Here is a 27576-nt window from a genome sequence, read left to right as displayed (position 1 = left end):
TAAAAGAATGGTAGTTGGCAGTGGTAGTTGGGGCAGTGGTTGCTGGGGAAGTGGGGATTTAGCATTAAAGATCCGAAGGTTGGGTGTTCAAGCCTCACTGCTGCCTCTGTTGGGTCCTTGACTGCTATCTGCTCCAGGGGGTCCCATACCACTGTTCCCCATCATCCTCACAAGCTGGGATGTACATAAAATCACAGTTTTCCTTTTGGAATTATTAAAGTTCTCCTAACTTCAGTAGGTCTTGGATAGCATGTAGGCGAGTGCCTGAATCAGGGGTCCCCTCCAGGATGTTCCTGCCCCCATGCATACCTGGTTTTCTTGGAATATCTTATTTATTTATTTATTTATTTAAATTTATTTATTTATGTATTTAATTTTTAATTATTTATTTATTATTATTTTTTTTTTTTTTGGATGAAACCATGTTTATTTGCTATTATTCATCAAAACGCCAAAAAACACTATTAAACGTTTAATTTATTTTAACAATTTATAAAGAAAAAAAAAAAAAACATCACTTTGCTGGTGAATCGACTCCCCGAAAGCCTCGTTCAGAAGACTCGTGACTCCTCCGTCACTGTGTGAACGCTGTGCAACCCGACTCCTGAGTCTCACGGAAGACGGGCAGAAACCGAGCTGCAAGTTTGCGCACGGAGATCTGAGACTCGAGCTTCTTGTTAGTTTGTTACTTAGGAGTCGAGAGGGGGGTTGAAGAGGGAGGAACAAAACGCAAGACCTTCCTGTGCAGGGTGGGACGAAACCCCGACGCAGCGGAATGCGCCAGTTGGCGTAACTTTGTTTCCAGTTTGCGCCGTTCGGATATTGACACTTTGACGTCATAAGTATTGAGGACTTCCTATCGAGCCTACAGAGGTCGGTGATTGTGACCCGGTTGTGGGGCTGTAATAGGGTAATAGGGTGCAGTGTGCCAGTTGTGTTGGAGTGTGTGCGTGTGTGTGCGTGTGCGCGTGCATGCGGGTTTCTGCGTCACTTCTGCAGCCCTGTCACCCGAACCCCCGAGCCATGAAGGCGACGTTTGCACGGTAAGTGGATCCTGTGCGCTTTAAAAAAAACCAACAGACAAACAAACAAACAAACAAACAAAAACACGTGAAGCTCTAGAAACACTTTGAATTGTTGTTTGCATTTGCGTGTGTATTTGTGTGCGTGTGTATTTGTGTGTGTGTTGTTTCAAACCAACGCGTGCGCATTCTTTAAAGGCCTAAGCAAAAAAAAAAAAAAAAAGAATTGCATAATTAATGCTTGCACATAACATGATGATTTTATAATTTTTTGTTATTATTATTATTATTATTATTATTATTATTATGATATTTTAAAATTACAGTGATCAATAAAAAAGTGCTTGTAGAAGATCTGGGAGTCTGTTACAGTCTGTAGAAGTTTCTCTCTCTCTCTCTCTCTCTCTCTCTCTCTCTCTCTCTCTCTCTCTCTTTCACACACACTCATTCTCCCATATTCTCTCTTCCCCTTCCCTATTCACTTCCTGTAATTCTTGTTGTCTTGCACTGCACTGTCCACACCCCTGCTGCAGTTTGCTTTCTGCCACTGTTGTTGTTGTGCAGGACTGAAAAAAACCCCCACCAAGAATCAAGTTTCCCTGAAGGAATATCGAATCTCATTCAGATTTAAAAAAAACACACACGTATTTATACACATACAACACACACAAATACAAAGTACAGCTGCACACACATCTAAAGTGAAAGTCGAGGTCTTTAGTTCTACTGCTGTACATTGACCTGAGTGTGAAAGTGTTCTTCAGGATCGTAACGTATGCGTCTAGAGTACAGGTTCCCAACCCTGTTCTTTCCAGAGCACACCCTTTCCTGCATGCTTTTATGATTTCTCTACTCCCGATACCACCGATTCAACATTAACACCACTTTTATCAAAGTGTGTGTTAAAGTCGACAAAAGTTATGGATTAGGTTTAAGGGGGGAGGGGTGGGGGGTGTAATGTACGCATCGTTTCTCAGATTCATCGTAAGTTTCTCTTTTCCAGACTCTGGCCTGAGGGATGACGAAGCGATCGGCTGTTTACAGAATAACTCGTTTGGAGAAGAGGAGAACAGGCGAGGGAGGAAGTGTAATTCATGTTCCCACTTCTGCGTTGCGCCTACACGCTGAGGCGCTCTGACGAAAGCAGTCAGACTTGAAGAGCGGTGTTTTTTCTATTTTTTTTCGGTTGGTGCGTGCTGATGATAATTTTCGACCCGCCCTTTTGTGCTTTTGCAATCTCACCATGAGCCTCTCTCCTCACCAGAGAGGGAATGTTAGTAATCTGAGCAAGCAGAACATTGAAGGCATCGAGGAACTTGCATCGCAGCATTCGGGCGAGGTCTTCTACGATACCGGGGGAGCACCGTTGGAGCAAACGAACAGTGCTACGGGAAGGACGGACCCTGGGTTTGATCCCCAGAGCGCAGCTCTTTTTAAACCTGAAAAGGGCTATCAAGTCTGGGGCCATTTTCAGCAATCAGGTCTAATGAAATGGGCACCTCAAGAACCTGTGCAGTCCTCCACTTGGTTTCCAGGCCTACCAAATTCAACTAAGCTTCCCCAAAACTTTGGACCTTCTCTGAGTGGAATGGAGGATGGACGAGGACACCAAGCTTTACCGAAGACCAATCACGACATGGACAGCGTGCAGCAAGAGAAAATGCCTGCAGGTTCCTCAGTGTCTTACTCCGAACCAGCCCAAGCTATAGCACCAGGCATGGAATGGGACTCTCCTGCCATGGCAGCCATGCATCATTCCCAGTTCCAGGGTCACAAAGTAGGAGAACCTCAGTACCAACCTCACACCATGCGTCACTCCATGCCTGACACGTCTCTCCAACCCTTTCAGGTAGCGTTCGGACCTAACAAGCAACTTCAGACCTCAGGTTTCTTTCAGGGTTTCCAAGGAAATAGCGCACCACAGAACCTTGGTTACAGCGAACCACCAAAAACTCAACAGCAGCAACTTTTGCAGCTGCAACAGCAGCAAATTCAGCAGATACGTCAACAGCAGCAGCAACAACAACAACAACAACAACAGCAACAACAACAACAACAACAACAACGACTGCTCCAAATTCAACAGCAGTACCACCATCAGCAGAAAATGCAGGAACAGTTGCAGCAGATGCAACACCAGCAGCAACTGCCAGAACTGCACCAGCTGCAGAACATGCTGCCTCCAGAACCTTGTCCATCTCAACCACTTCAGCAAAACCAGCAACTGTCCAGACCACCACAGCAACCAGAAAACAGTCAGGGCAAAGCAGATTCTTGTACGTTGCCTCATCAAAGACAGGATCCAAATCTCCAACCGTCCACAAACAAAGCTCCAGATCTCGGACTTCGGGAACCCGAAGACAAACCCGAGGCTCTCCCTCGGCGCTCCAGAAGGCTCTCGAAGGACGGACTCTCTCCTCCGGCGAAGGAACCGGCCCGTAATGGAGGTGTCCCGGGTGTCACGGGGGCTTTTGTCGGGGTTATCCATACCACACAGAGAAGGAGAAGGACATCTAAAGAGATCAACCTGGAAACTCTGGCGCAGAAGGCTTCAGAGATGGAGTTTTTGCCTGCAAGGTGAGTTTGGTTCATTCGGTTTATTGGCCAAATGTGTTGACACACACAAGGAAATTGGTTCCAGCTGTTGGTGACTCTCAAAGTACAGATATAAATCAAATAAAAACTATACATTGTACACAACTGTACATCTATACAACTGTAAAAAAATACAACTATACATAAGAAAAATAACGTGATTAAGGGGGATTGTTGATTTTTTATTTATTTTTATTTTTTTTTGCGGAAAAACATCCGATAAAATGAAGTCAAAGATCATTCTCCAGACGTTTATTAGTCAAAAACGAAACATGATTACGACAGACGTCATTTCTTTAGGTTTATTCCGTCGTTTCATTGCTATGTTTCTAAACAGTAGTGAAGGGAAGAGCAGATCATTTCAGAGGCTTCATCATAACAACGTTTTTATTTGTCATTTCGTTCGTTTCGTTCGTTTGATCAGAAATTTAAAAAAAGTCACATTTTTAATAAACAGATCCCCCAAACACGTGCACATACACCAACTTTGACTAATTCTACCTGATTTTCAAAATATGACAATGCAGCTATGGGACACATTATGATAAACAGAATGCGTAGCTTCACCTCTCATATCTTCTGGTTCGTATCGTTAGCTGTTTTGTCACGTGACTCCCATTATTATTGTAACAATAATGTCAAGATTCGAACCAAATTAATTTTCTTTTGCATTGTGCATTGCTATGGGAGTCACGTGATAAAAAGGTCTCGGACGAGATTACTCATGAGGCGAACTGCTCAATTCTGTTTCCTGTGCATAACCGATGGAGATTTCGCGATGCTTTGCTCATGTATAAAATGAACGAATCACTCTTTGAGACGACTCGTGCTTCTGACTCACTTTGTGGCATCCACAAAAGTCTATTACTGCCTCTAGCGCATTGTTGTCGGTCCTATGAGTGGCGAAACCTTGATTTGGCCTCCCAATAAATAGGTTTGAGTGAGGGGAAACACCCTGGAAGGTAGGCCAGATCAGTGTCAAAAACTGACTTTTACTTGTCACATACAGTGTGTGCAGGGAAAAGGGGAATTTTGGAACTAGAACTTGGCAACCCTGCGGCATCGGCGATTGGAACCAGTTCGAGTTCGTTTCAATCCCCTTGCCATTAACTTGTAATGGTTCACTCTGAAGCCAGTAATAGGAATATAATATAATACCGGTTTAGACGTGATGATCGTGTCCTGTCTGTTCATTTCGAAGAAACGGGTTCAGCCTCATCATCATCACACGCATCATCATCACGCTTTTTTTTTCGAAATGACGCACCCATGTTGTAATCTCATGATCGATATATTTCTCACAAACATCTTTATATTTAAAACACAACTAAATACAATGAAAACCTGGTCAGGTCTATAAGTGTAAAAGATAAAAATATAAAATTAGTCCAAATGTGTTTAGATGTGCAAATGCATAATGAGGACTTATGGGATTTTTTTAGATGGGCATGCTCGCATTGAGAAGTCTGATGTCTTGAGAAGAAGCTCCTTCTAAACCTCTCAGATTTGGCTATCAGACAGAGGAAGCGCTTGCCTAATGGTAGCAGGATAAACAGACAGTTACTGGGGGATGATTTTAACAGCCTTGTTTCTGCATCGACTCTTGTATATTTCCTGTACAGAAGGTAGAGCAGTCTCTGAGATGCGCTCTGCTGAGTGCACCACCATCTGAAGTCCTGTTCGGAGCAGTTGACGTACCAAACCGTGTCAGAATGCTTTCTATAGCTTCGGTATAGAACGTTTACAGGATTACTGGTGAAACCCTGAATTTTCTCAGCTGCCGAAGATGACACCAAAGAAGATACAGTCTTTGTCTGGTTTTCTTCACCTGAGATTGTGTGTGTGCAGACCAAGACAGGTTCTCAGAGACGTGTAATCCAAGGTATTTGAAGCTGCTCCCCCTTTCCACAGGGGTTCATTCAGAGAGAGACAGTTATCCTGGCACCCTGATGATAATTGATCATGACGCCCAAATTCCTTTACATCTACATCTTAGATCTCGCACTGGTTCCAAGCAATGGCAGATGCCCCAGGGTTTGCCAACTCCTAGGTTCAAAATTTCCCGAAGATTGTGTCTTTGCATATTCTAGCTTGTTAGGAAGATGGGGTCGGAGCGCAGGGGCCACCGTGATCAGCCCCTTAGAAGTAAAAAGAGTTGCTTGCTCAATTACCCAAAAGTGGGAACTCTTTTGCTTGAACCCCCCGACCTTTTGATCTGTAACACGGAGTCTTAACCACAGTTAATCCAAGAGAAAGATATCTTGTTCTCATTGGGTATAATTTTGCATTTAAACTATATATATGAACAAATCAGTGTCGATCATTTATCAGTATTAGCATAAAATTAACATATTGGGCTAATGACATGATCTTTAGCATTTGACTTGCATCGATATATGTAAGAAAGAACACTTTAGGGTGTGCTATAATAGGAAAATCATCAAAAATCTGGTCTTGGGCTTTTGTTATCTCCCCCAGGTGGTTATATTTCTTTTATACTTAGCGATTTAGCTGCTTACGGATTAATGGAGTATGCAGCCTACTGTTTTATTTGTATGTTGTCATTTCTAATGTTGTAGAAGAGTCCAAGGAATAAGTTTCGTGACTGTTATCACTCACATTATGGCAGCTATAAACAGTTTCTGACAATCTACTTTCGCTTTGTCTCTCTGGAAGTAAAAAAAAAGCAAAACATACAGGTTGTCATGTTGCTGTGAAACTGGTGAAAGTTTTCGATCTGCTCTGGGGCAAAGCGCTGACACTGGAGACTCCTTCCATTCATTAGAAATCAACGTCTTCTCAGGAAAACCCTGACAATGTTCTATGTTGGCTTTGTTATGTAGCAATAGCAATGGTTTTGTTAGATCTAGATTACGAGGATCATCCATTATATTGTACAAGTCGCTGTTGTGGAAACAAAGCGCAGTATTTTTTCGTCGAACGGTTTTGTCTGCTCTTGCTGTTGCCAACGGTTACAGCTTCGAATTTACTGAAACGTCACCCATCGGAACGGTTTATAGTTAAATCAATGTTGTGGAACATTCCAAGGGACAAGTTTGTTCTTGTTTTCACTTGAATAATGGTCATTCCCTCACCAGTCTCTTTCGTCACACACACACACACACACACACACACACACACACACACACACACACACACAGTGTTTAACGTTTCATTGAAAAAAATGGTCAAAGTAACAGCATAACCAAGACTGACAATGCTTCTGACTAGATGAAATGCGATTTAACAGGGAGGGGACCAATCAGCAGCAAGGTCACAGCAAGGTCAAACGCAAAAAAAACAACAAAAAAAACCAAGTGCATCTAGGTACACTTGTAACCAGTTTTATAAGGACCCCAGCAGGTCAGTTGTTCTAAACATCTTAGAGACTGAACCTGTCAGGGCAGTGACCATGCGAAGGACACGGGAGTAACTCAATCATTGTCAATTGAAGATCAGTAATTAAACCAGAGTTCTGGAGAGTCCAGAATGCGGGTATATTCCGTACAGCGGGTATAATCCACAACGCGGGTATGATCCGGAAGGCGAGAACGATCCGTCGGGCAGGTACAATCCAAACAGTGAGTGTCATCCGTAGGATCGGAACAGGAAGCAGGAACCAGCAGGGAATGCTGGCGGTCTGGAATCCGGGAGATCACTAGCATGACCATGTAGGTCGTGCAGCGAGTGAGGTCGGAGCATGAGCTTATAACGGGGAGCAGGTAATGCGGAACAGGTGTCAGTGATTAGCACCGAGAGCGGCTGAGAGAGAGCTGCTGTGGGGGTGTGGCAGTGGGATCACTGACAGAACCACAGATCTTCTGAATGCAGGCTTCCTCAGACTCGATGATGTTGAGATCAGGGTTCTGTGGGGGCCAAAAACGTTACTTCCAGGGCACCATGTTCTTCTCTATGCTAAAGATAGTTTGTAATGTTTAATGTTGGCTGTATGTGAGTCGTTGTGATGCTGCAGAATAAATTTGGGGCCAATCAGATGCCTCCTAGATCACATTGCATGATGGATAAATGGTATCTGCATTTTTTTGTATTTCTGAGCATTGAGGACAACGTTAAGATAAGGTCAAATTAGTATCGTTTTTTAGTATGAACTGAATTTGTTGTGCCTTTGGCTTACATTGATATACAGTACGTAAAGGACAGAACACTTCCAGATGTGCTGTTAATCAAAAGTTAGGTCTGGAGTCTCTGTTCTCTTAGCTTAGCTTCTGAAATGTTTTATTCTTCTCATACCGGAGCAGGTTGTTAGCATTTATGTAAACGGTACATCCTGCTGTTTTATTAGTTTCAGAATCGGAACAAGAATGCGTTTTATTGCCAAGTATGTTTCACTTACTACAAGGAATTCATCTTGGTTGTGGAAGCTTCCAGTTGCACTTATTTATTTATTTATTTATGTGTGTGTGTATATATATATATATATATATATATATATATATATATATATATATATATATATATATATATAAATAAATAAGTATGTGGCTGGGATGTGAGGGATTTTTCAGACCCTCTTTCTCAGTTTGGTTGTATACGAGGTTGTATAAAATTTTTTTTTTTTTTTTTTTTTTTTTTAGATTTTCTGTTTACAAGAAAGTGCTATATTTATCTACATTTACACACTATCACCTTCAAAATATTTGGGGAAGTAGGGTAAGTGTAGAAGTGAGCTTGTGTTCGCGTGCATGCGGTCAGAATAACAGACGTGGTAACGCATGTGGTAAGAACAGCACCGGTTGCTCACGATGTACACGGGACGATGTATTTTGACTTAAGGTCGGTGCTTCCTGTGACTGCGCATGCAGCCTTCTGCTGCCATCTGTTGGCGTGTTTTAAAACTAGTCTCTAAACATTTTTGATACCACCTCATACAGTTCTTGAGAGGTGAGCAGAGGAGCACAGATAATCCTTTGAGCCGTACGAACCGTCATCTGTAGTCTTCTGACCTTTTTTTGATCGTCAGCTTGAACGTTGTGGAACATCTGCAGGAATAATTGAGTTGTGAAGCACCTATTTTTGGACTGTTGGCACTTCATATGTGAGCTGTGGATGGTGGAACTGCTATTTAAGTCTTCTACATCGTGCATGACTGAAAACTCTGTGTGTGTGTGTTAGACTTGTTCTAAACTGCATGTCTACACCCCTACACATTCCACACATGCTCCCTACACACACACACACACACACACACACACACACACACACACACACACACACACACAGCTTTAGGGAGGAGGCGATTCCCCCGACCTCTCCATGTTTGTTAAGAGATCTCATGCGCAAGCATTATTCATCCTGTGTTTACACTCCTGTGTGTTTCTTGTTTTGTCTCTCAATTAACACAAATCTTTACTTTTTTTATTAGAAAGAAAGAATTACATTTCTGGAGGTTTTGTGGTTTTGAAAAAAAAAGGATTAAAAAAAAAAAAGGATTTGAAAAAAAACGGCTCGCTCGGCAAACTTGTTATTTATGGATGAGTCAGCGGTTTTATTCTGTCTTCAGGCTGAAATAATTGCGGAAGCGCGACGAGACGCGGTTAACGATCCCTCGTCGTGCCGTTCTTCGTGCCGCTCCAGGAGCTTCACAGCTGCTTTCGTTGTCATTTTGTCGCTTCCTGTCATTTTTCTGCCTCGTCTGTCTGAGACTATCATTAGCTTGATGTGTGCTCACATGTATTTTAGGATGGATGTAGAGTTTGAGATGGTTTGGACATGTGCAGAAGAGGGACATGGGGTATATCAGTAGGAGAATGCTGAGGATGGAGACACCAGGAAGGAGGAAAAGAGGAAGACCAATGAGAAAGTTTATGGATGTGGTGAGGAAAGACATGCAGGTAGTTGGTGTGAAAGAGGCAAATGTAGAGGACAGGGGGGTGATCCGCTGTAGCGCCCCCTAATGGGAGAAGCTGAACGAAGAAGAAGAAGGATGGATGTGGAGATATCACTCTAACTACTAGATCTGAACCCCTAATATAAACCTTCTATCTCTGTTCCAAGATCTGACCAAAAGTATTCAGACATGGTATCGGTATGCGCTTTTTTTTTGCATGTTGCATTCCTCTCCATTCCATTAGTCTCCACTCCTCTGGGAAGATGTTCCACTAGATTTTGTGGAGATTTGTACTCATTTAGACACAAGGGCGTTAGTAAAGTCAGGTACTGATGTAGGTGAGGTGAGGAGGCCTGGGGTGACGTTTCATCATGTTCAATAGGGTTGGAGCTTCATAGCAGGAAATCTTCTCTACAACACATGTAAAGCAAAAGGGAAAGAAGAAAACAAGGAAAGATGAGAAGGAAGGAATGATAGGAAGGGTTGAGGGGGGGGAATTAGGAAGGAAATGAAAGGAAGGAAGGAAGGAAGGACAGGAAAAAAGATACTGAGTGGAAGGAACAAAGAAAGGATGGGAAGGATGGAAGGAAGGAATGAAAGAAGGAAATACGGGAAGGAAGAAAAGTTGGGAAGGAAAGACTGGGAGGAAGGAAGGAAAGTAGAAAAGACAGGAAGGAAAGATGAGAAGGAAGGATGGGAAGGGTTGGGGAGGAGAATGAAATTAGTAAGGAAATGAAAGGAGAAAGGAAGGAAGGAAGGAAGGAAGGAAGGAAGGAAGGACAGGAAAAAGATACTGAGAGGCAGGAACATATAAAGGACAGGAAGGATGGAAGGAAAGACTGGGAGGAAGGAAATACAGGAAGGAAGAAAAGTTGGGAAGGAAGGAAGAGAGAGGAAAGAAAGAGAAAGAAAGAAAGAAAGAAAGAAAGAAAGAAAGAAAGAAAGAAAGAAAGAAAGAAAGGGAGGAAAGACTAGAAGGAGTACTGATATAAAAAATGAAAATAGATTATGGAGTTTGTCCATATGTACCAGCATTTCCATTAGAGACGGTGTGACTGAGTTCTGAGGTCCCCTAATAAATTGTTTAGTGAGTAATAAGCTGTGTAAAGTGTGTAATTTTTACTTTATAGTTTTAGTCGTGCGTGGCCCCTCAGTGTGCCCTGGGGCACCGTTATTTTTTGCAAACAGGTTGCACACACACACACACACACACACACACACACACACACACACACACACACACACATGTCCTGTTGACCCTCCTATATACAGTACAGACCAAAAGTTTGGACACACCTTCTCATTCAAAGAGTTTTCTTTATTTTCATGACTATGAAAATTGTAGATTCACACTGAAGGCATCAAAACTATGAATGAACACATGTGGAATTATATATGGAATTATATACATAACAAAAAAGTGTGAAACAACTGAAAAATGTCATATTCTAGGTTCTTCAAAGTAGCCACCTTTTGCTTTGATTACTGCTTTGCACACTCTTGGCATTCTCTTGATGAGCTTCAAGAGGTAGTCACCTGAAATGGTCTTCCAACAGTCTTGAAGGAGTTCCCCGAGAGATGCTTGGCACTTGTTGGCCCTTTTGCCTTCACTCTGCGGTCCAGCTCACCCCTAAACCATCTCGATTGGGTTCAGGTCCGGTGACTGTGGAGGCCAGGTCATCTGGCGCAGCACCCCATCACTCTCCTTCTTGGTCAAATAGCCCTTGATGCCTTCAGTGTGACTCTACAATTTTCATAGTCATGAAAATAAAGAAAACTCTTTGAATGAGAAGGTGTGTCCAAACTTTTGGTCTGTACTGTATATGGTTCATTCCTTGCCAAATGTCCAATTCTGTATGCATGTTATATTTTAATTCTCTCGCAATCATTCCTCATTTCCTGCTTCTGACTTTACGACGTCGTGTCTTGGCAGCGTGACGAGAGCACATCAAACAGACAGACAGGGATGCCTCCGCTAGTTATGCCCGTGTCCGTACCCGTTCGGAGGATTCAGGTCCAGGTCGAGCAGACGGGCGGATGGACGCGGGAGCAGAGGCTTCCCCCGGAGAGTACGCAGCAGTCGGAGCACAAGCCCTCCGTTATCGTGAAGCGTCGCCGATCGTTAAGGACCTGTGACGGTTTCGACCAGGTACGGTGTGCTGTATATCATGTAAATCAGCTGACGGTCTCACGATGACGCAACAGTGATGGAGCGAAAAAATCTAAATGCCCTCATTATCTCACACTTCTCACACTGACAACAAAAACAAATAATATATTGATTATTCCTGGAAGCTCACATGCAGTGCGTTGCTGATTAAACCCTGTCATCGACACTATATGGACAAACCTATTGGGACACCGGACTTTTTCCAGCCATATGTGGTTATTTCCCAAACTGTTACCACATAGTTGGAGACACATAATTGTGTAGGACGTCTCTGGATGTGGTCCATCATTTTAATTTGGAGACCCAAATCTGTTCCAGCATGACGATGTCCATGTGCACAAATCCAGCTCATTATAGATATGGTCTGTCTCTGTCTCTCTGCCTGCCTGCCTGCCTCTCTCTCTCTCTCTCTCTCTCTCTCTCACTCTCTCTCTCTCTGTCTGTCTGTCTCTCTCTCTCTCTCTCTCTCTCTCCTCTCTCTCTCTCTCTCGCCTCTCTCTCTCTCTCTCTCTCTCTCTCTCTCTCTCTCTCTCAGTCTGTCTGTCTCTCTCTCTCTCTCTCTCTCTCTGCCTGCCTGTCTCTCTCTTTCTCTCTCTCTCTCTCTCTGCCTGTCTCTCTCTCTCTCTCTCTCTCTCTCTCTCTCTCTCTCTCTCTCTCTCTCTCTCTCTCTCTCTCTCTCTCTCTGTCTGTCTGTCTGTCTCTTTCTCTGTCTGTCTGTGCCTGTATACCTATGTGTCTCTCTTTAACTGCTCATGTATGTGTCTCTGTAGGGTTGCAACTAGCGATTATTTTGGCAACCGATTAATCAAACGATTAATTTTTCTCTCTCGATTAATCGTTGTAGGTTTTTTCCTTTTTTCCTTTTTTTTTTTTTTTTGGGTGTTGAGCTGTTTTGCTTATTATTACAATATAAAAACACTAATTCATGGTATTTATGTATAAAATTGTACTTTAAAACAACGCAAAACGCCATATATAGAGTAAACTATCTTTAACTTTGACACTTTAAATCTTAAAGTGGCTGTTTGTTGAGTGCACAGGATTTGAACAAATTCCTTGAATAATTTCACTCACGCTGGATTGTTTCTTTCTGCAAAAAGCACAAAAAAACAGCATTTTAATAAGCAAGGTAAAGTAATTTGTTTGAATCAACATTTGTATTGTTTCGAATGATAATTGCAGATGGCAAGTGGACAACAATGTTTAAGAAACACAGACATTTTGTTTAGTTGTGAAGATATTAGTATCTTGAATATAATTGATTTAATTGAATGATATATGCATAAATTAATATGCTCACATTGAAACCACGCATTTGGTGTGCAGAAACATTCGCTGAAAATCACAACAGTGACTAAAAATGTGATCGTTTACTGCTGCTGTTATTTGCAGATGTAGTGTTTGTTCTCACCGGTTTAATTGAATCATCACGATGTCACGAACGATCGCGCAACCTGATGCTCACGAGTCACGACAGAACAGATCCAGTGCGACTTTCCCGAAGTTACAGTTTACACAATAGCACTTCATTAAAATACACCATAATCACACGAGGAGGATTCTACAGTTTTTGCTTATTATGCTTCACCTTCATCTGAGACACCAGTGTCTTTTCTTTTTCCTTTTCGCAGGCCAACTAATCGATAACGACATTTGTTGACAACGGATTTTATTATCATTTAGTATCGATTTTATTGATTAGTTGCTTCAGCCCTGTATCTCTGGCTCACTACTGTCATATTTATCTTTCTGTTGCCTGTGTGTCTATCTGTACATCTGTCTGTCTGTACGTCTGTACGGCTGTCTGTCTGTCTGTCTGTCTGTCTCTCTGTACGTCTGTCTGTCTGTCTGTCTGTCTGTCTGTCTGTCTTCACTTGAACTAGGAGGCCCAAACATGTGCCAGCATGTCAATGCCCCTGTACACTAAAGCCAGCTCCATGAAGACATGAGGTGATATCAAGAAGTTTCACGATTAGTTTTGTAACACGATGGCAGCACAAGCCTCCACACACAGTCACAGGGAGCACTGACTTTCATAAGTCAGGGTGCCAAAAGACATCTACATTTGGAGATGTGCGTCGGTGCTATTCTGACCATGTGCCCTACCACATCTGCTATTCTGACCACATGTGTTCCCTGTCACATGAGTTTCTTGCCTGGAAACAACACGATCTCACTTCCGCACCCACCCTTCTCGCCAGATTCGGCTCCTGCGGGCTTCGCTCTCTTCCTGAAAATGAAGATGTGGCTCAAAGGTCACCGTTTTGGACACCGTTGCTTGGATTCATTGCGAATCGCAGAAGGTGCCTCACACGATCAGAAAAGAGGACTTCCAGGACACGTTCCTGAAGTTGCAGGAACTCTGGGAGTGCTGTATTGCTGTGCAAGGGGACTATTTTGATAGTGTGTACATGTAGATAAATAAAGTACTTTCTCGAAAAACAGAGCTCGTCTCGAATCTTTTTGATACCACCTCGTGTGCTTTAGATGAATTGAAGTGGTTGATCTCCTGCTATTAGGCTTCAACCCTTATGAAGAGCTTTGGGATGAATGTGAATAATGATTGAACCCCAGGCCTCATCACATCACCTACACCAGTACCTGACTTTATTAACACCCTTGTGACTGAATGAATCTCCACAAAATCTAGTGGAACATCTTCCCAGAAGAGTGGAGGTTGTTATAAGAGCGACTAAGTTGGGACTATATGTGGAATGGTATATTTAAAAATCTTTGTTTATGATTGTAGCTTATATTGTATATTAAAAAAAAAAGAATTCCTCAAACTTCTTAAGCTTTATATATAAATTTTCCTCTTGATATAATATAAAATATATATATAACTGAAAGAACTTGGAAAATGACTCTACTGAAGCTGCTTTATATCATGGAGGTGCTGTTTCATTATTAATTTCTGTAACAGCAGGACTGACAGACGTGCATCTACAAATCGCAGGTTCATTACAACATTTCTTTAGTCTAATACTACTGTTTCCATAGCAACAGCTTATTCTTTTGACGAAGAACGGTATGGTGTAATAATACACATCACTATGTGGTGAATTATTAACATAGCTTGAGCTCAAGTGTTTTATTAACCTTGTAAAGTGTAAGTTACTTTCCTGTGGCTGAACCAAGTCTTCGATTGGTTCATTAATTTATAAAATCATTTGCTTTGATGAAAGTTTCCCCTTGTAAAGTAGATTTTTTTTCTCCCCCAGTAGCGCATTCCAAAGTGTCGATTTGATGCTTTCGGTTTAAATCGTTTTTATATATTCGCTCTAAATGTCATTTATTTATTTATTGTGTCCCAGGAGGAGGCGATGGAGGACGAAAGGTCCCCGGACAAGATCAAGCGCCGCCCGAGACCCGAGCCCCTGGTCATCCCTCCTCCCAGACCGTGCACATTTATCGCCCCATCTGTCTACTCCAGCATCTCACCCTTCCAGAGCCACCTGCGGTCCCCAATACGCATACTGGACAACCCTCTGACTCTGCCACCCTACACGCCTCCACCCATCCTGTCACCAGTACGCGAGGGCTCGGGTCTTTACTTCTCCACCTTCCTCTCCAACATAGCAGCAGGAAATCAGGGCTTGCCTCCGCTGTCAACCCCCAAGACCACCTCCAGAAGTCTTCTGCGCTCAAGTGAGCAATACGTTTATACCTTTATACATACATATAACACAGGGTGGAGCGATATGACTATATAATACTGATATTGTGAAAAATTGTGTAAAAGTGTGTGGTAGGTTCTGTCTATCTATCTGTCTGTCTGTCTGTCTGTCATTCATTCTCCCTGTCTGTCTGTCTGTCTGTCTGTCATTCATTAATTCTGTCTGTCTGTCATTCATTCTCCCTGTCTGTCTGTCTGTCTGTCTGTCTGTCTGTCTGTCATTCATTAATTCTGTCTGTCTGTCATTCATTCTCCCTGTCTGTCATTCAGTCTGTCTGTCTGTCATTCATTTATTCTGTCTGTCTGTCATTCAGTCTGTCTGTCTGTCTGTCATTAATTTATTATGTCTGTCTGTCATTCATTCTCCCTGTCTGTCTGTCTGTCTGTCTGTCTGACTGTCTGTCTGTCATTTATTTATAATGTCTGTCTGTCATTCATTCAGTCTGTCTGTCTGTTATTCATTCTCCCTGTCTGTCTATCATTCATTCTCCCTGTCTGTCTGTCTGTCATTCATTTATTCTCACTGTCTGTCATTCAGTCTGTCTGTCTGTCTGTCTGTCATTCATTTATAATGTCTGTCTGTCATTAATTTCCCCTGTCTGTCTGTCTGTCTGTCTGTCTGTCGGTTATTCATTCATTCTGCCTGTCTGTCTCTGTCATTCATTATGTCTGCCTTTCTGTTTATTTTTCTATTTATCTGTATGTCTGTCATTCATTCTGCCTGCCTGTCTATCTGTCTGTGTGTCTATCTATCTGTCTGTCATCCAGTCTATCTATCTATCTATCTATCTATCTATCTATCTATCTATCTATCTATCTATCTATCTATCTATCTATCTATCTATCTATCTATCTATCTATCTATCTATCTATTAATATAGATAGATATTAATATGCAAATGAAGGTCAGTATGACCTGTGGAAGAGGTGGGGCATATACAGTTGTGTTCAAAATTATTCAACCCCCACTGAAATGGATTGTTTTGGTCGGTTTGACATTGATTATGATCATTCAGTCATCCTGCTTACAATTAAATCAAAGAGGCACGTGTAGGTCAGACAAATATAACATAACATTTATAATGAAATAACCACAAATGTCTTTTCTGAGCTCACATCATTATCAGTTTTATTCAACCCCCAAGTGACATTCAATCTTAGTACTTAGTACAACATCCTTTTACAGTTATAACAGCTTTTAAACGTAAAGCATAGCTTGACACAAGTGTCTTGCAGCGATCTACGGGTATCTTCGCCCATTCATCATGGGCAAAAGCCTCCAGTTCAGTCACATTCTTAGGCTTGCGCACTGCAACTGCTTTCTTTAAGTCCCACCAGAGGTTCTCAATCGGATTTAAGTCTGGTGACTGCGATGGCCACTTCAAAATGTTCCAGCCTTTAATCTGCAACCATGCTCTAGTGGACTTGGAGGTATGCTTGGGATCATTGTCCTGTTGAAAGGTCCAACGTCTTCCAAGCCTCAGGTTTGTGACGGACTGCATCACATTGTCATCCAATATCTCCTGGTACTGAAGAGAATTCATGGTACCTTGCACACGCTGAAGCTTCCCAGTACCTGCAGAAGGTAGGATTTCATTCTGAATACAATTACAAATGTACACTAAATTCCCTAAAACCATTTACAGCATTGGGGGTTGAATAATTTTGAACACAACTGTAGGAGCAGTTAGGAAGTGATTCTGATTTACATATTCATAAAATCTGTCGAATAAAAGAAATGTAAGCATGTTTCTGGATACAGTAGTGTATGTTTTAGGTCATCGTCTTGTTGTACGGTGAAGTCGGTTCCAATGAGCCGCAGTACAGATGGAATTGCATGGTGTACGGAATTGCAGACATGTTGGTTCGCTTTCGCTTTCCGGAATAAGTCTCCAACCTCCTCTGCTTCAAAACAACCCCAACACCATTAAGCTTCCACCTCCATAGGTGACTGTGGGGGTGAGGGAGTCTGATCACATCTTCTCTCCTGTTCACCATCTTAAGTTCTGGTAGAGACAAAAGTGTCCCATTTGTATTCTACAGAACTTTCTTCCACTTATTCACTGTCCTATAACATGTTTTAAAAAACCATAAAAGTCTAGATGTTTCCACACTTTTGTCAGCCCACAGCAGTATGATCTTTAAGATTTTCTGTGATAAACAGATGTGTATGCTGGGATTTTTGCAGGCAGTTCTGACATCACTCCTCCCATGCCCCCTCTGATCGGAGAGGCCACGCCCGTCTGCTTGGAACCGTGAGTGTAATAATAACACTTTAGGATCAGAAATGTTTATCACACAGAATTAAAACTACATTAGCCTTTATATCAGCCTTGGTATTTCCTGTCAGCGTTGTTTATTTGTGTCTTACAGGCGAATAAACATCGGCACTCATCACCAGGCAGAGATTCCTGAGCTCCAGAAACATTTACTGGTCAATCAGGATCAGCACAAAGCTACTCTGGTGTATCTCCCGCTGCCACAGGTGGAATCTTCACCCCCCCAGGATGACACAGGTGAGTCATGAAGGCTAATCAGAAGAGCTAGTGATTTTCTAATGAACTGTGGTGTGGTCCCTCTTTCACTTATCCTGAATCACTCGATTGTTCACTATGTCACATGTCTCATCCTGCAGTGGACAATCTGATGAACCTGGCCTGCTCCAGCGTCCTGTGTGGTGGAGGAACCAACGTGGAGCTCATGCACCACTGTCTTCATGAGAATGGAGGTGATGTTATGGTAAGATAAGGAACAATTATTTTTTCCTTCAGCTAGTGTCAGTGTTGTCTGTCTGTCTGTCTGTCTGTCTGTCTGTCCGTCCGTCAGGAAGGAGGAAGACAGTGAACAATGATTTCTTGGTCGGCTACTGTTTAGATACAAGTCGTTGTAACGCGTTGAGTCTGGGTGAAGGGAGAGCTCACTAACTTCGGTTGCAACAGAAATCATATAAGCACAGACAGGTTTCCAAAACTCATGCTTTTTTATTTTTCTTGGCAACAGCGTTATGGGTTAGTCAAAGAAACTTAGAAATCAGCATCAGAAAATAATAAGGACATATTCCTCGGTCTTGCACACACGCAGTAATACCGGGAAAATGCAGCGGAGGCTATTCCCAAAATACCGCTATGCTCCTAAAGGAAGCGCAACATATTTCAAGCGTTACACCCTGTAACAGACACTGTCTTTCATTAAAGCCTGTGTAAAGTTCATTAGTTTCAGTGTAGACACTGCGGCTTATAGACAGGTGCGGCTTATTTATGTTCAAAATAAAAATATTTGTAAAATTCAGTGGGTGCGGCTTATATATGGGTGCGCTTAATAGTCCGGAAATTACGGTATCTATCTTTTTATCCATCATTTATCTGTCTATCATTCTGTTTGCATGTCCAGCTGTATGTCAGTTGTTCCATCCATCCATCCATCCATATTTTTAACAATTTTTTTTCTGTCTGCCTGTCTTTCCATCTGTATGTCTGTTGAGCCATCCATCTATTCATCAGTGCATCTATCAATGCATCCATCCATCTTTTAATCTGTATTTTTCTACATCTTTCCATTTGTAAATCTACTGATCCATCCATCTTTTTATCTTTTTAGCTGTCTGTCTATCTCTACATCCCTTCATCTGTTTAGTCACCAATCCATCCCTTCATCCACCAATCAACTTTATCAGTCTTTCTATTTCTTTGTTTATCTCCATATTTGTATGTTTCTTTATCCATATATCCACTTATCTGTCCGTCTGTTGTCCTGTACACTGCTCTATCTTTCTGTTTGTTGGTGTCTTTGAGTCTTTCAGTGTCTCTGTGTACCTTAAAAGCAGCACAATATTACCAAACCCTCACTATTGTGATATCTGTATGTGTGTGTGTATACATGTACACCATATCAGCTTTAACTTATTCCCAACACGTTTAAATTCTATTTCGTCTATTTTTCTAGAAAACTCTTGAAATGCTGTTGCTGAGGAAACCGATTTTCACCAAGGACCACCACCTTGCTAACTACCACTACGCAGGTCAGAACTGACGCTACCAGTCACAAGGGTCCTTTGTTTACATATATTGTACATCGCCTTTCTAATTCCATAAGGAACAATCTCCTTCGCTCATGCCTAGATTCTACCTACTCAGTAAATTAGGTAGCATAATGTTGGATAGCTTGCTAGCTGCCTGAGTGACTGGCTTACACAATATAATAGTTAGCATAAAGTAAGCTAGCTTGCTAGTAACATGCGTAACTGGTTCACACAATATTGTAGGTTAACTAGCGTACTTGTGCTGGGACGATGTTCTGCTGGCTAGCTAGCATGGTTTATAAACCTGCCTCGTTCCTAGAGTCAAGCTACTGTTTCTTCTTAGCTATCGGGTTTGTGTTCCATCAGGGTCCGACTGCTGGACTGTGGACGAAAAGCGCTACTTCAATAAAGGGATCTCTGCCTACAGGAAGGACTTCTTTTTAGTGCAAAAAGTGGTACGGATGATTATGTGTTTACTGGAAGCTTTCTATTTCCTGTTTTCCGATTTCCTGTGTGTCCTGTGTACTTTGAAAGTGATTTTGTTTAACCAGGATTCGTCGCAAGTCTTTCTGTTCCTGTGTAAGTTAGGGGCGCTCCGAATTAGGGATTTTTGCCACCGATTCCCGTTCACTGAAAGTTGTATTGACCGATGCGGATTACAGGGTCTTTTCAAAGCCTTCTATTTATCTATCTATTTATTTATTAATGCTACGTAATGGGTAACATCAAACAACAGGTTAAAAATGTAGAAAATTAAAGTGTAGTTGTGTTGGGTATCTTATCTGATGTTTAAATTTACTTGCATTAATGAACTAATTGTTTGTTTGTGGTTGCTGTATGAACTTTACTTTTAATAGAGAAAATCATAAATTAAATTTCATAAAGAACACTAAAAATAAATATAGATAAATCCTGCGGTTTATTGCTCCCACCTCCGTCATGTCTTTATTCCCCACTAGAGGGCCGTGCCCATGCTTTGATAACCGCTGATGTAACGTGAATCCAAGTAGGACAGGAGTCGCTGGAAACCTTCATCTTCCACAATAGAGCGGCTGATGATTAAGGCATACACATTCCATTCTTTTGTCAAAAGTTTCTTTATGCTTTTTAATGTGCCTGAAGTAGGATCGCTGTCTTTGAAACATTGAAAATTGAGTCGCACTTGAGTTGCTGTACAGTCCCTCTCTCTCTTTTAGCGCTAGACAACTTTAAAAACTGCTCATATTCCTTCACGTGACTAAACTTTAAATGTCTAATGAGGTTGGCGGTGTTTTGGCTGCTTCCCGCCTTGTGGAGTTTTCTTGGTACACACGTTGCAGATTGCTAATGCAATGTATTATTTGCTAAACAAATTTTGCGTCATCCGATCGGCCCCTTCCGGATCGGCATTTATAAAGCCTGCCGATCGAACTTCCCAACGCGATTATCGGCCGTTTATGATCGGAGCACCCTTAGTGTAAATCTGTGTGTGTGTGTGTAGGTGCAGAGTAAAACCCTGGCGCAGTGCGTGGAGTTTTATTACACCTATAAGAAACAGGTGAAGGTGGGACGCAGCGGAACGCTGGTCTACGGCCCTCCGGATCCAGAAGAGCCCATCCCTGAGGTAGTTCATTTGAAAAACATCAATTATCTTTACATATGGATTCAAATACAAACACACTAATATACATGGAAAGAATGTTAAAGACCAATTTGGAGTCTATTTACAAACTAAATTCATTAACTGTAAAAGCATCCAGACTTTACAGTCTGAAATTCTGTTTATGGGTCAGCACAAAAGTTTACACCCCCCCAAGGTGCTTGACAACATACTTTAATTTACTTTTTTTATTTTAAATATACTGAAATTCATACTGTTTGAACTCTAGAGCAATTTTTCTACTTACTCTGAGGTGATTGTGGGGTTTGGGGTGTCACATGCATAACCACACAATAATGTACATATGCGGTAATTACAAGAAAATGGGATTCTGGTATAAAGATCATGTGAGATGTGAGGATGCAGTGGCTGAAGGGAAACCAGGACATGGTGTAGAGCCCAACACCTGCATGTTGAGCACATGATCCGTCTCCTGATTTGTTGTCCAATATAAAATACTAGTTGCCCCACCCATTGATCAAATTTACTATGGAAACTAGTAGTAGAAATTGCCCAGTGCCAACTGAATGGAGACTAACAAGTGAACGTAGCATTAGATTTCATCATTTTGTTTTCTTTGCTTTATTTTTCATAATTTCAGATTTATTCAGAGGATTACATTTACATTTAAAGCATTTGGTAGATGCTCTTATCCAGAAAAACTGAGCTTTCTCGTTTATACAACTGAGCAGTTGAGGTTTAAGGGCCTTGCTCAAGGGCCCAGCAATTGCAGCTTTGTGGTGGAGGGATTAGAACTCACAACCTTTTGACCAGAAGAAAGGTTACAATCAAAAAATGTCGAATGTGCCAATTACAGCAGAACTACAGTAGTAGTAAGAAGATGAAAAAAAAATTAACCTTCATTCATTCATCTAACCATTCATATTTTTGTTTGTTGTTTGTTAATAAAATAATCAGAACATCTGCATTAACTTTGGTAAAAATTTTGCACTCGGCTGTCATGTGACCTCTCAGGTCATGAGGATTATCAGACTTGATGAACTGATGTAAAGGTTACTATCTGAGCGTGTCTTCTCTTTTTGACCAAAGATCCCGCAGATCAAACAGGAGCAGCCGGAAGCAGGAGAGGAGAGCAAACACAAGGCGGAGCAAAAGGACAAAGGCGCTGATCTTCTCCCCAACGTGACGAAGACTCTTCAGGTCAGTGGTAATGAAATGTCATGGTGACTCCGGCTTCTGGACACGTCACAGTAGCAGCGGAAGGATGTGTGACGTTCACAGTGTGTCAATAATCGTTGTCAGCAGGATTTTTCCAGACTCGAACTCGCCACAACACACGTGACCTTGTTTACGTGATTATTTTGAAGTAGTTGATAAGGTTTCGGGTTCATGATAATAATAGAAATCAGTGTTTGTGTCATTAATATCATTCTATTAATAGATCAGTGTGCTGAGAGTCACATTCGAGTCTTTTCACATAAACTGAGGTGATTAATTAAAGAGTCTTGTGATAAAAATGATAACAGGAACATTATAGCTATAATAAATCAGTACTTTGGATACTTAAGTACATTTGAGTAAAATACTTTTACTCAAGTGAAAGGGAGCACTTTTACTCTTACTGGAGTCACATTTTACAGAGTGAATCTCTACTTTTACTTCGTCCACCACTGAATGTAATCAGGTTATTCACACAGTTCTGTGCTTTTATTGCTGTATTGGATCTCAATGCTTGTGCATGGTCTCATTTTACAGGAGGGGAAAGTGTTGGTGTTGGGCAACCCGAAGGTGGTTTTATTGGACCATGTAACGGCGCTGAGGCAGGAAACACAGACTCCTCAATTCTTTGCTCCGAAACCTCGTGAGACTGCAGTGAGGAGAAGCACACCATCAAATGCCCCTAAGAGTCAGGGGGAGCCCGAGGGCATATTTCCATGCAAGAAATGCAGCAGGTCAGTGTGTGTGTGTGTGTGTGTGTGTGTGTGTGTGTGTGTGTGTGTGTGTGTGTGTGTGAGAGACGAGCCTTTCAAGTGAAATTGGATCATCCTGATTGCTCAAATACGCTCTGAAGAAAGTGCTTTCTACATCTATGAGCTCACAGATGCATATGATTGGTTAGTGTTTCTGTAATTGAGAGGAGAGAGAGAGAGAGAGAGAGAGAGAGAGAGAGAGCGAGAGAAATTTTCTAGTCCCTCCATTTTTACTCATTCGCTCTGCTCTCTCTATTGACCCATTCCCTTCATTTTTTTCTTTGCCTCAATTCCTTCATTCTTCTATTACCTCAATTCCTTCCATTCTTTCTACCCTGCTATTCTTTCTTTTCCATCCATGTTCTTCATTTCCCTGTTCTCTCCATTCCCGTCTCCTTTCCCCCCATCACTCACTCACTCACTCACTCACTCTCACACACACACACACACACACACACACACACACACACACACACACACACACACACACACACAAAAACACAGTTTTACCCGACATGACTTTTGAATGGAAAAATGAATGCAAACTTCTGTCATAATTTCTATATCAACTAAAGGAATTCCAAGAAGTTGAAAGAGATACGGGTGTGAAACCTGTTCAGAGGATTCGAAAGCTCAGGAGATCCTCCACTCCAACCCATATAAAGCAGATCTTCATGGAGCTGGCTTTGTGCACAGGGGTATTTTCATGCTGGAACAGGTTTGGGTCTCCAGCTAAAGGGAAAATTTCATTCTCTTGCATCCAAAGGAACAATTGTGTGTCCCAAGTTTGTGGTAACAGTTTTGGGAAGAACCATATATGGATGGGAAAAATCTGGTGTCTCAATACTTTTGGATATATTGTATTTATGGAAGTACCCAGATTATACCTGGAAAATATTCACATCTATAGAGATCATTTAAAATTCTAATGCGCGCCCAAGGAACCTACACCAGATCATTCCACACGTATCTACATAGACATGCATCGGGTTTGTTTTGTGTTCTGGCAACCTGGAGGTGGAATGAACTTCTCCTGACTGCTCCAACAGCTGAGTCACTAACTCAAGACCCACCTCTTTAGCAAACACTCCTTAACAAGTGAACACCCTGATACATCAAACTCCTACATTACCTCCTCCAACCTTCTAACTTGTGAAACCCTTGGGATGTGATAGGAGTAAAAACTGGCAGTGTGGTGGGATGAAATGAACTTCTCCAGGGTTCACTCGTTTCTTTTACGATCACATTGTCACGTGTTTTATTCTTCTTATACTACAACAGTGTGACCCAGAGAGCAGTTTTTAATTTTATATATATATATATATATTAATTTAATATAATTAAAATAGTAGCAAATACTTCAGAACAAACTATTATTTAAAATTTTCTATTATTTTTGTTATTTTATTAAAATGAAGGGATAAAGCATTCAGAGAAAAAATTGAGGATTGAATAAAATTATTATTATATTAATTATATATATAATAATGTTATTATTATTATTATTATTATTATTATTATTATTATTATTAAGAAGAAGAAATAATTATTCCAATAATACATTTAAATAGTTCATAAATTATATAAAATTAATTAGTACTTATTATATGAACAAAGAATAATTAATTTAAATGAAGGGGAACATATAAAACATTTAAAATAAACAAATAATTAAATAATTGTATTTTGGTATTTGATAAATGTGTAAAACATGTCCCAGGCTTCTTTTTTATTTTTTTATTTATTTATTTTTTACCAGTTTGCTGCAATTTTATTAATTTTTATTAATTTTTGAATTTTTTTTTTATTTAAATATAGGGGAATGCATTCAAAGGAAACATAATTATATAAATAAAAAAACAAATAAATAAATAAAACATTGTCAAATTCTTAAGTTAAATTTTTAGTTTATAAATGAACAGTTTACTGTAATATTTTATTATTATTTATTATAAACCTAAAATAATAACAATAAACACAATACTATCAATTAAAAAAACGCGACCAGCATAATCACAAAAATAAATCATCAATTCAATACAGGTGGAAAAACCATTTAAAGGAAAAACAAAAAAAATAGATAGAACAATGGATAATTAATGATTAAAAAAAAAGTCAATAATTTGTTTTAATTCTTCTCATACCACAGCAGTACAGAAATGAGCCACAATTTTGTGTAAACAAAAAAAAAAAATACTTACTTATTTAATACAATAAATAATAATAAAATAAATTCAATAGAATGAAACAGTAACAAATGTATAAATACAATAGGAATTAAATATTTCACTAATTAATAAGGGGACAAAGCAGGAAAATAAAATGTAAATAAATAAAATAAAATCGGGTACAATAAAAAATTCAGTAAAAGCAGGTCATCATGTGAATTCACTTTATAATTTGTCCATAAATAAATTCTTCGTCTGGTTTTTTCAGTTTCTGGTTCGAGGTTAAATCAAGCCAAGATGGCATGGTGTAGTATAGAGCAGATGCAGGTGTAGAAATGGAAATCGAATACAAAAAAGGAACGAATTGCAATAATGAATGCAATAAAGTCATCTTGCATCATGTTTGGTTGGTTGGTGATATAAAACTGTTCTAGAAAAGCAACACAAGTCAGTATTCTGCCGAACTGCTATAAATATGTATAACTGATAGGAAAGTGTTGAATTTAATCACACATCTGGTTAACAGGGTGTTCTACAAAGTGAAGAGCCGGAGCGCTCACATGAAAAGCCACGCCGAGCAGGAGAAGAAAGCAGCGGCTCAGCACCAGAGGGAGGAAGAGGAGCGTCTGGCGGCGATGGCCAGGCTGAGGGCTGCGAAGCACGAGACGTATGAAGAGGACAGTGAAGCTGAAGAGTACACGATCAAGCCGGAGAAGAAGAGAGACGATGACTGGCGATAAGATCATTATTATTTTATTTTTTCCTATCACTTATTTAGCCAAACATATTCCAAATCCGACGGACACGCTATATGAACCCGACGCTATGACGTGAGTTATTTGGTATGATGTCGCCACACATGTTATACGTGCTTTAACCGCGTAATATCAGTAAACCAGTTCCATGCGGAGCTTAAAAACACGGACTACACGACCCCCAGTCACCGTTGGATCGGTTTCCTTCAATAGAGCAGGTTTTAAAGCACATTTTGTAATAAGGCAATTTTTTTCTACAAATGCCAGATTTCTATAATTGCATATATTTTGCCAAATAATGTTTGTTTTTGGGTTTTTTAGTGTAATTGTTCAACATTGATATAAAGGACTGTTCATGATTATTCAGGTTTAAAGATGAGAAATTCGAAATCAAGGGAATTGTATTTTGTACAATTGTATTGTATCATCAGCTCAAGGATACACTATTATTTTGATCTTTATTCAACACGGGCGGTTTTTCCAATCATGTATTATGTCTATGAAAAGTATAAATTGTAGAAAATATATATATCGACTTCGGTGTGCCTTTTGTTTCAGGAGGAAAGTGTCGCTTTAACTTTTTCCCTGAGGTCATATGATCTTTTCCGCTATACTGAAGTGATTCGTAGACTAAACGAAAAGGACGTCTTCCTACAGCCGAACATCCACCAAGATTCTCAGTGTCTGACTGTTAACTACATAAACACAACCTAAGCCTTATGTCTGGAGGAACGTTTTCAGAAAAAGTGTCTGCCCTCTTCTACATACACTGTTCCACTGATTCAAACTTGATTGAGGGCTGAAAAGAAATGTTGCATTATATAAAAACTGTATTAAAATTAAAGTTACTATGGTTTCTCTCATTTATGATGTAATAATATAAAATAAAATAAAAGGAAACCCTCTGTAATCAGCGTCACAATGGGAGCTGGAAGGTCATGGGTTCAGGCACCAGGATCGCAAATCTGCCACTGTTGGGCCCTTGAGCAAGGCCCCTAACCCGCCGCTCTTTAGGGGCCCTGTATCATGGCTGACTCTGCACTCCAGCTTCCTAATATCACTCAGATATGTGCCAAAGTTTAAGTGTACTGTACAAATGACTATTAAAAAGCCCCTTTATCTCTCACCTTTGTCCTCGAGTCTCTCTCTCTCTCTCTCTCTCTCTCTCTCTCTCTCTCTCTCTCTCTCTCTCTAAAATCTCTCTTTTTCAGTTTGTCATCCTTTCTTTCTTTCTTTCTTTCTTGGTCATTTCACTGCCTCTCTTTCACCTTTGTCCTATCTGTCCTCTCTTATCTCTTTTTGTCTAGTGTCTGTTTGTCTCGTCCTATAGGAAGAAAAGAAGAAACATATATATATATATATATACACATACATCTATAGCTTTCTTTCTCACTCGTCTCACTGCCTCATCTATCTTTCACCTTTAGGTCTTTAGTTCTTTCTTTCTTTAGTTCTTTCTTGCTTTCTCAATCGCCTTACTACCTCATCTATCACTCACCTTTGTCCTCTTTGTCCTAGTCTCTCATCTCTTTCTGTCTCTGTGTGTCTCATTCTATGTTTCTCATTTCTTTCTTTCTTGCTTTCTCACTCGTCATGCTCACTCTCTTTTTGTCCCAGCGTCTCTCTCATCCTATGTCTCTTCTTTCTTTCTTGCATTCTTGCTTTTTTCTTGCATTATTTACTGCTTTTTTTTCCTTCACTCGTCTCACTGCATTATCCTTTCTTTCACCTTTGTCCTCTTTAGTCTCTTATCT

General features: G+C 40.6%; 1 protein-coding gene across 3 annotated transcripts; it reads left to right on the top strand.

Annotated features, from left to right (window-relative positions):
- The first annotated feature begins 575 nt into the window (after positions 1–575).
- On the top strand, positions 576–26948 carry mideasa (mitotic deacetylase associated SANT domain protein a). 3 transcript variants are annotated; one of them, XM_046836032.1, is made up of 13 exons: positions 577–873; positions 2026–3598; positions 11397–11614; positions 14950–15283; positions 17500–17566; positions 17685–17827; positions 17947–18050; positions 19254–19329; positions 19696–19784; positions 20810–20932; positions 22019–22129; positions 22685–22881; positions 25594–26948. In XM_046836032.1, exons 2-13 carry the CDS (start codon positions 2266–2268, stop codon positions 25805–25807), a joined length of 3009 nt encoding a protein of 1002 aa, XP_046691988.1. In that variant the 5' UTR covers positions 577–873; positions 2026–2265; the 3' UTR covers positions 25808–26948. The 3 variants fall into 3 exon arrangements, with proteins under 3 accessions (XP_046691989.1, XP_046691988.1, XP_046691987.1); XM_046836031.1 differs by having other exon boundaries at positions 577–1043; XM_046836033.1 differs by lacking the exon at positions 11397–11614 and having other exon boundaries at positions 576–1043; positions 14948–15283.
- The last annotated feature ends 628 nt before the right edge of the window (positions 26949–27576 follow it).

This window comes from Silurus meridionalis, chromosome 23, assembly GCF_014805685.1.
Source record: "Silurus meridionalis isolate SWU-2019-XX chromosome 23, ASM1480568v1, whole genome shotgun sequence".
In the NCBI taxonomy this organism is placed as follows: Eukaryota; Metazoa; Chordata; class Actinopteri; order Siluriformes; family Siluridae; genus Silurus; species Silurus meridionalis.
Note: the sequence above shows the minus strand (reverse complement) of the source record. Positions and strands in the feature narration are given on the sequence as shown.

Bases quoted from the DNA above. Each gene is read 5' to 3' on its own strand.
- mideasa (XM_046836032.1), top strand. From the start codon at position 2,266: ATGAGCCTCTCTCCTCACCAGAGAGGGAATGTTAGTAATCTGAGCAAG. The intron at 15,284-17,499 runs GTGAGCAATACG...GGATTTTTGCAG, and splicing joins CAGAAGTCTTCTGCGCTCAA to GCAGTTCTGACATCACTCCT. The intron at 19,785-20,809 runs GTACGGATGATT...GTGTGTGTGTAG, and splicing joins TCTTTTTAGTGCAAAAAGTG to GTGCAGAGTAAAACCCTGGC.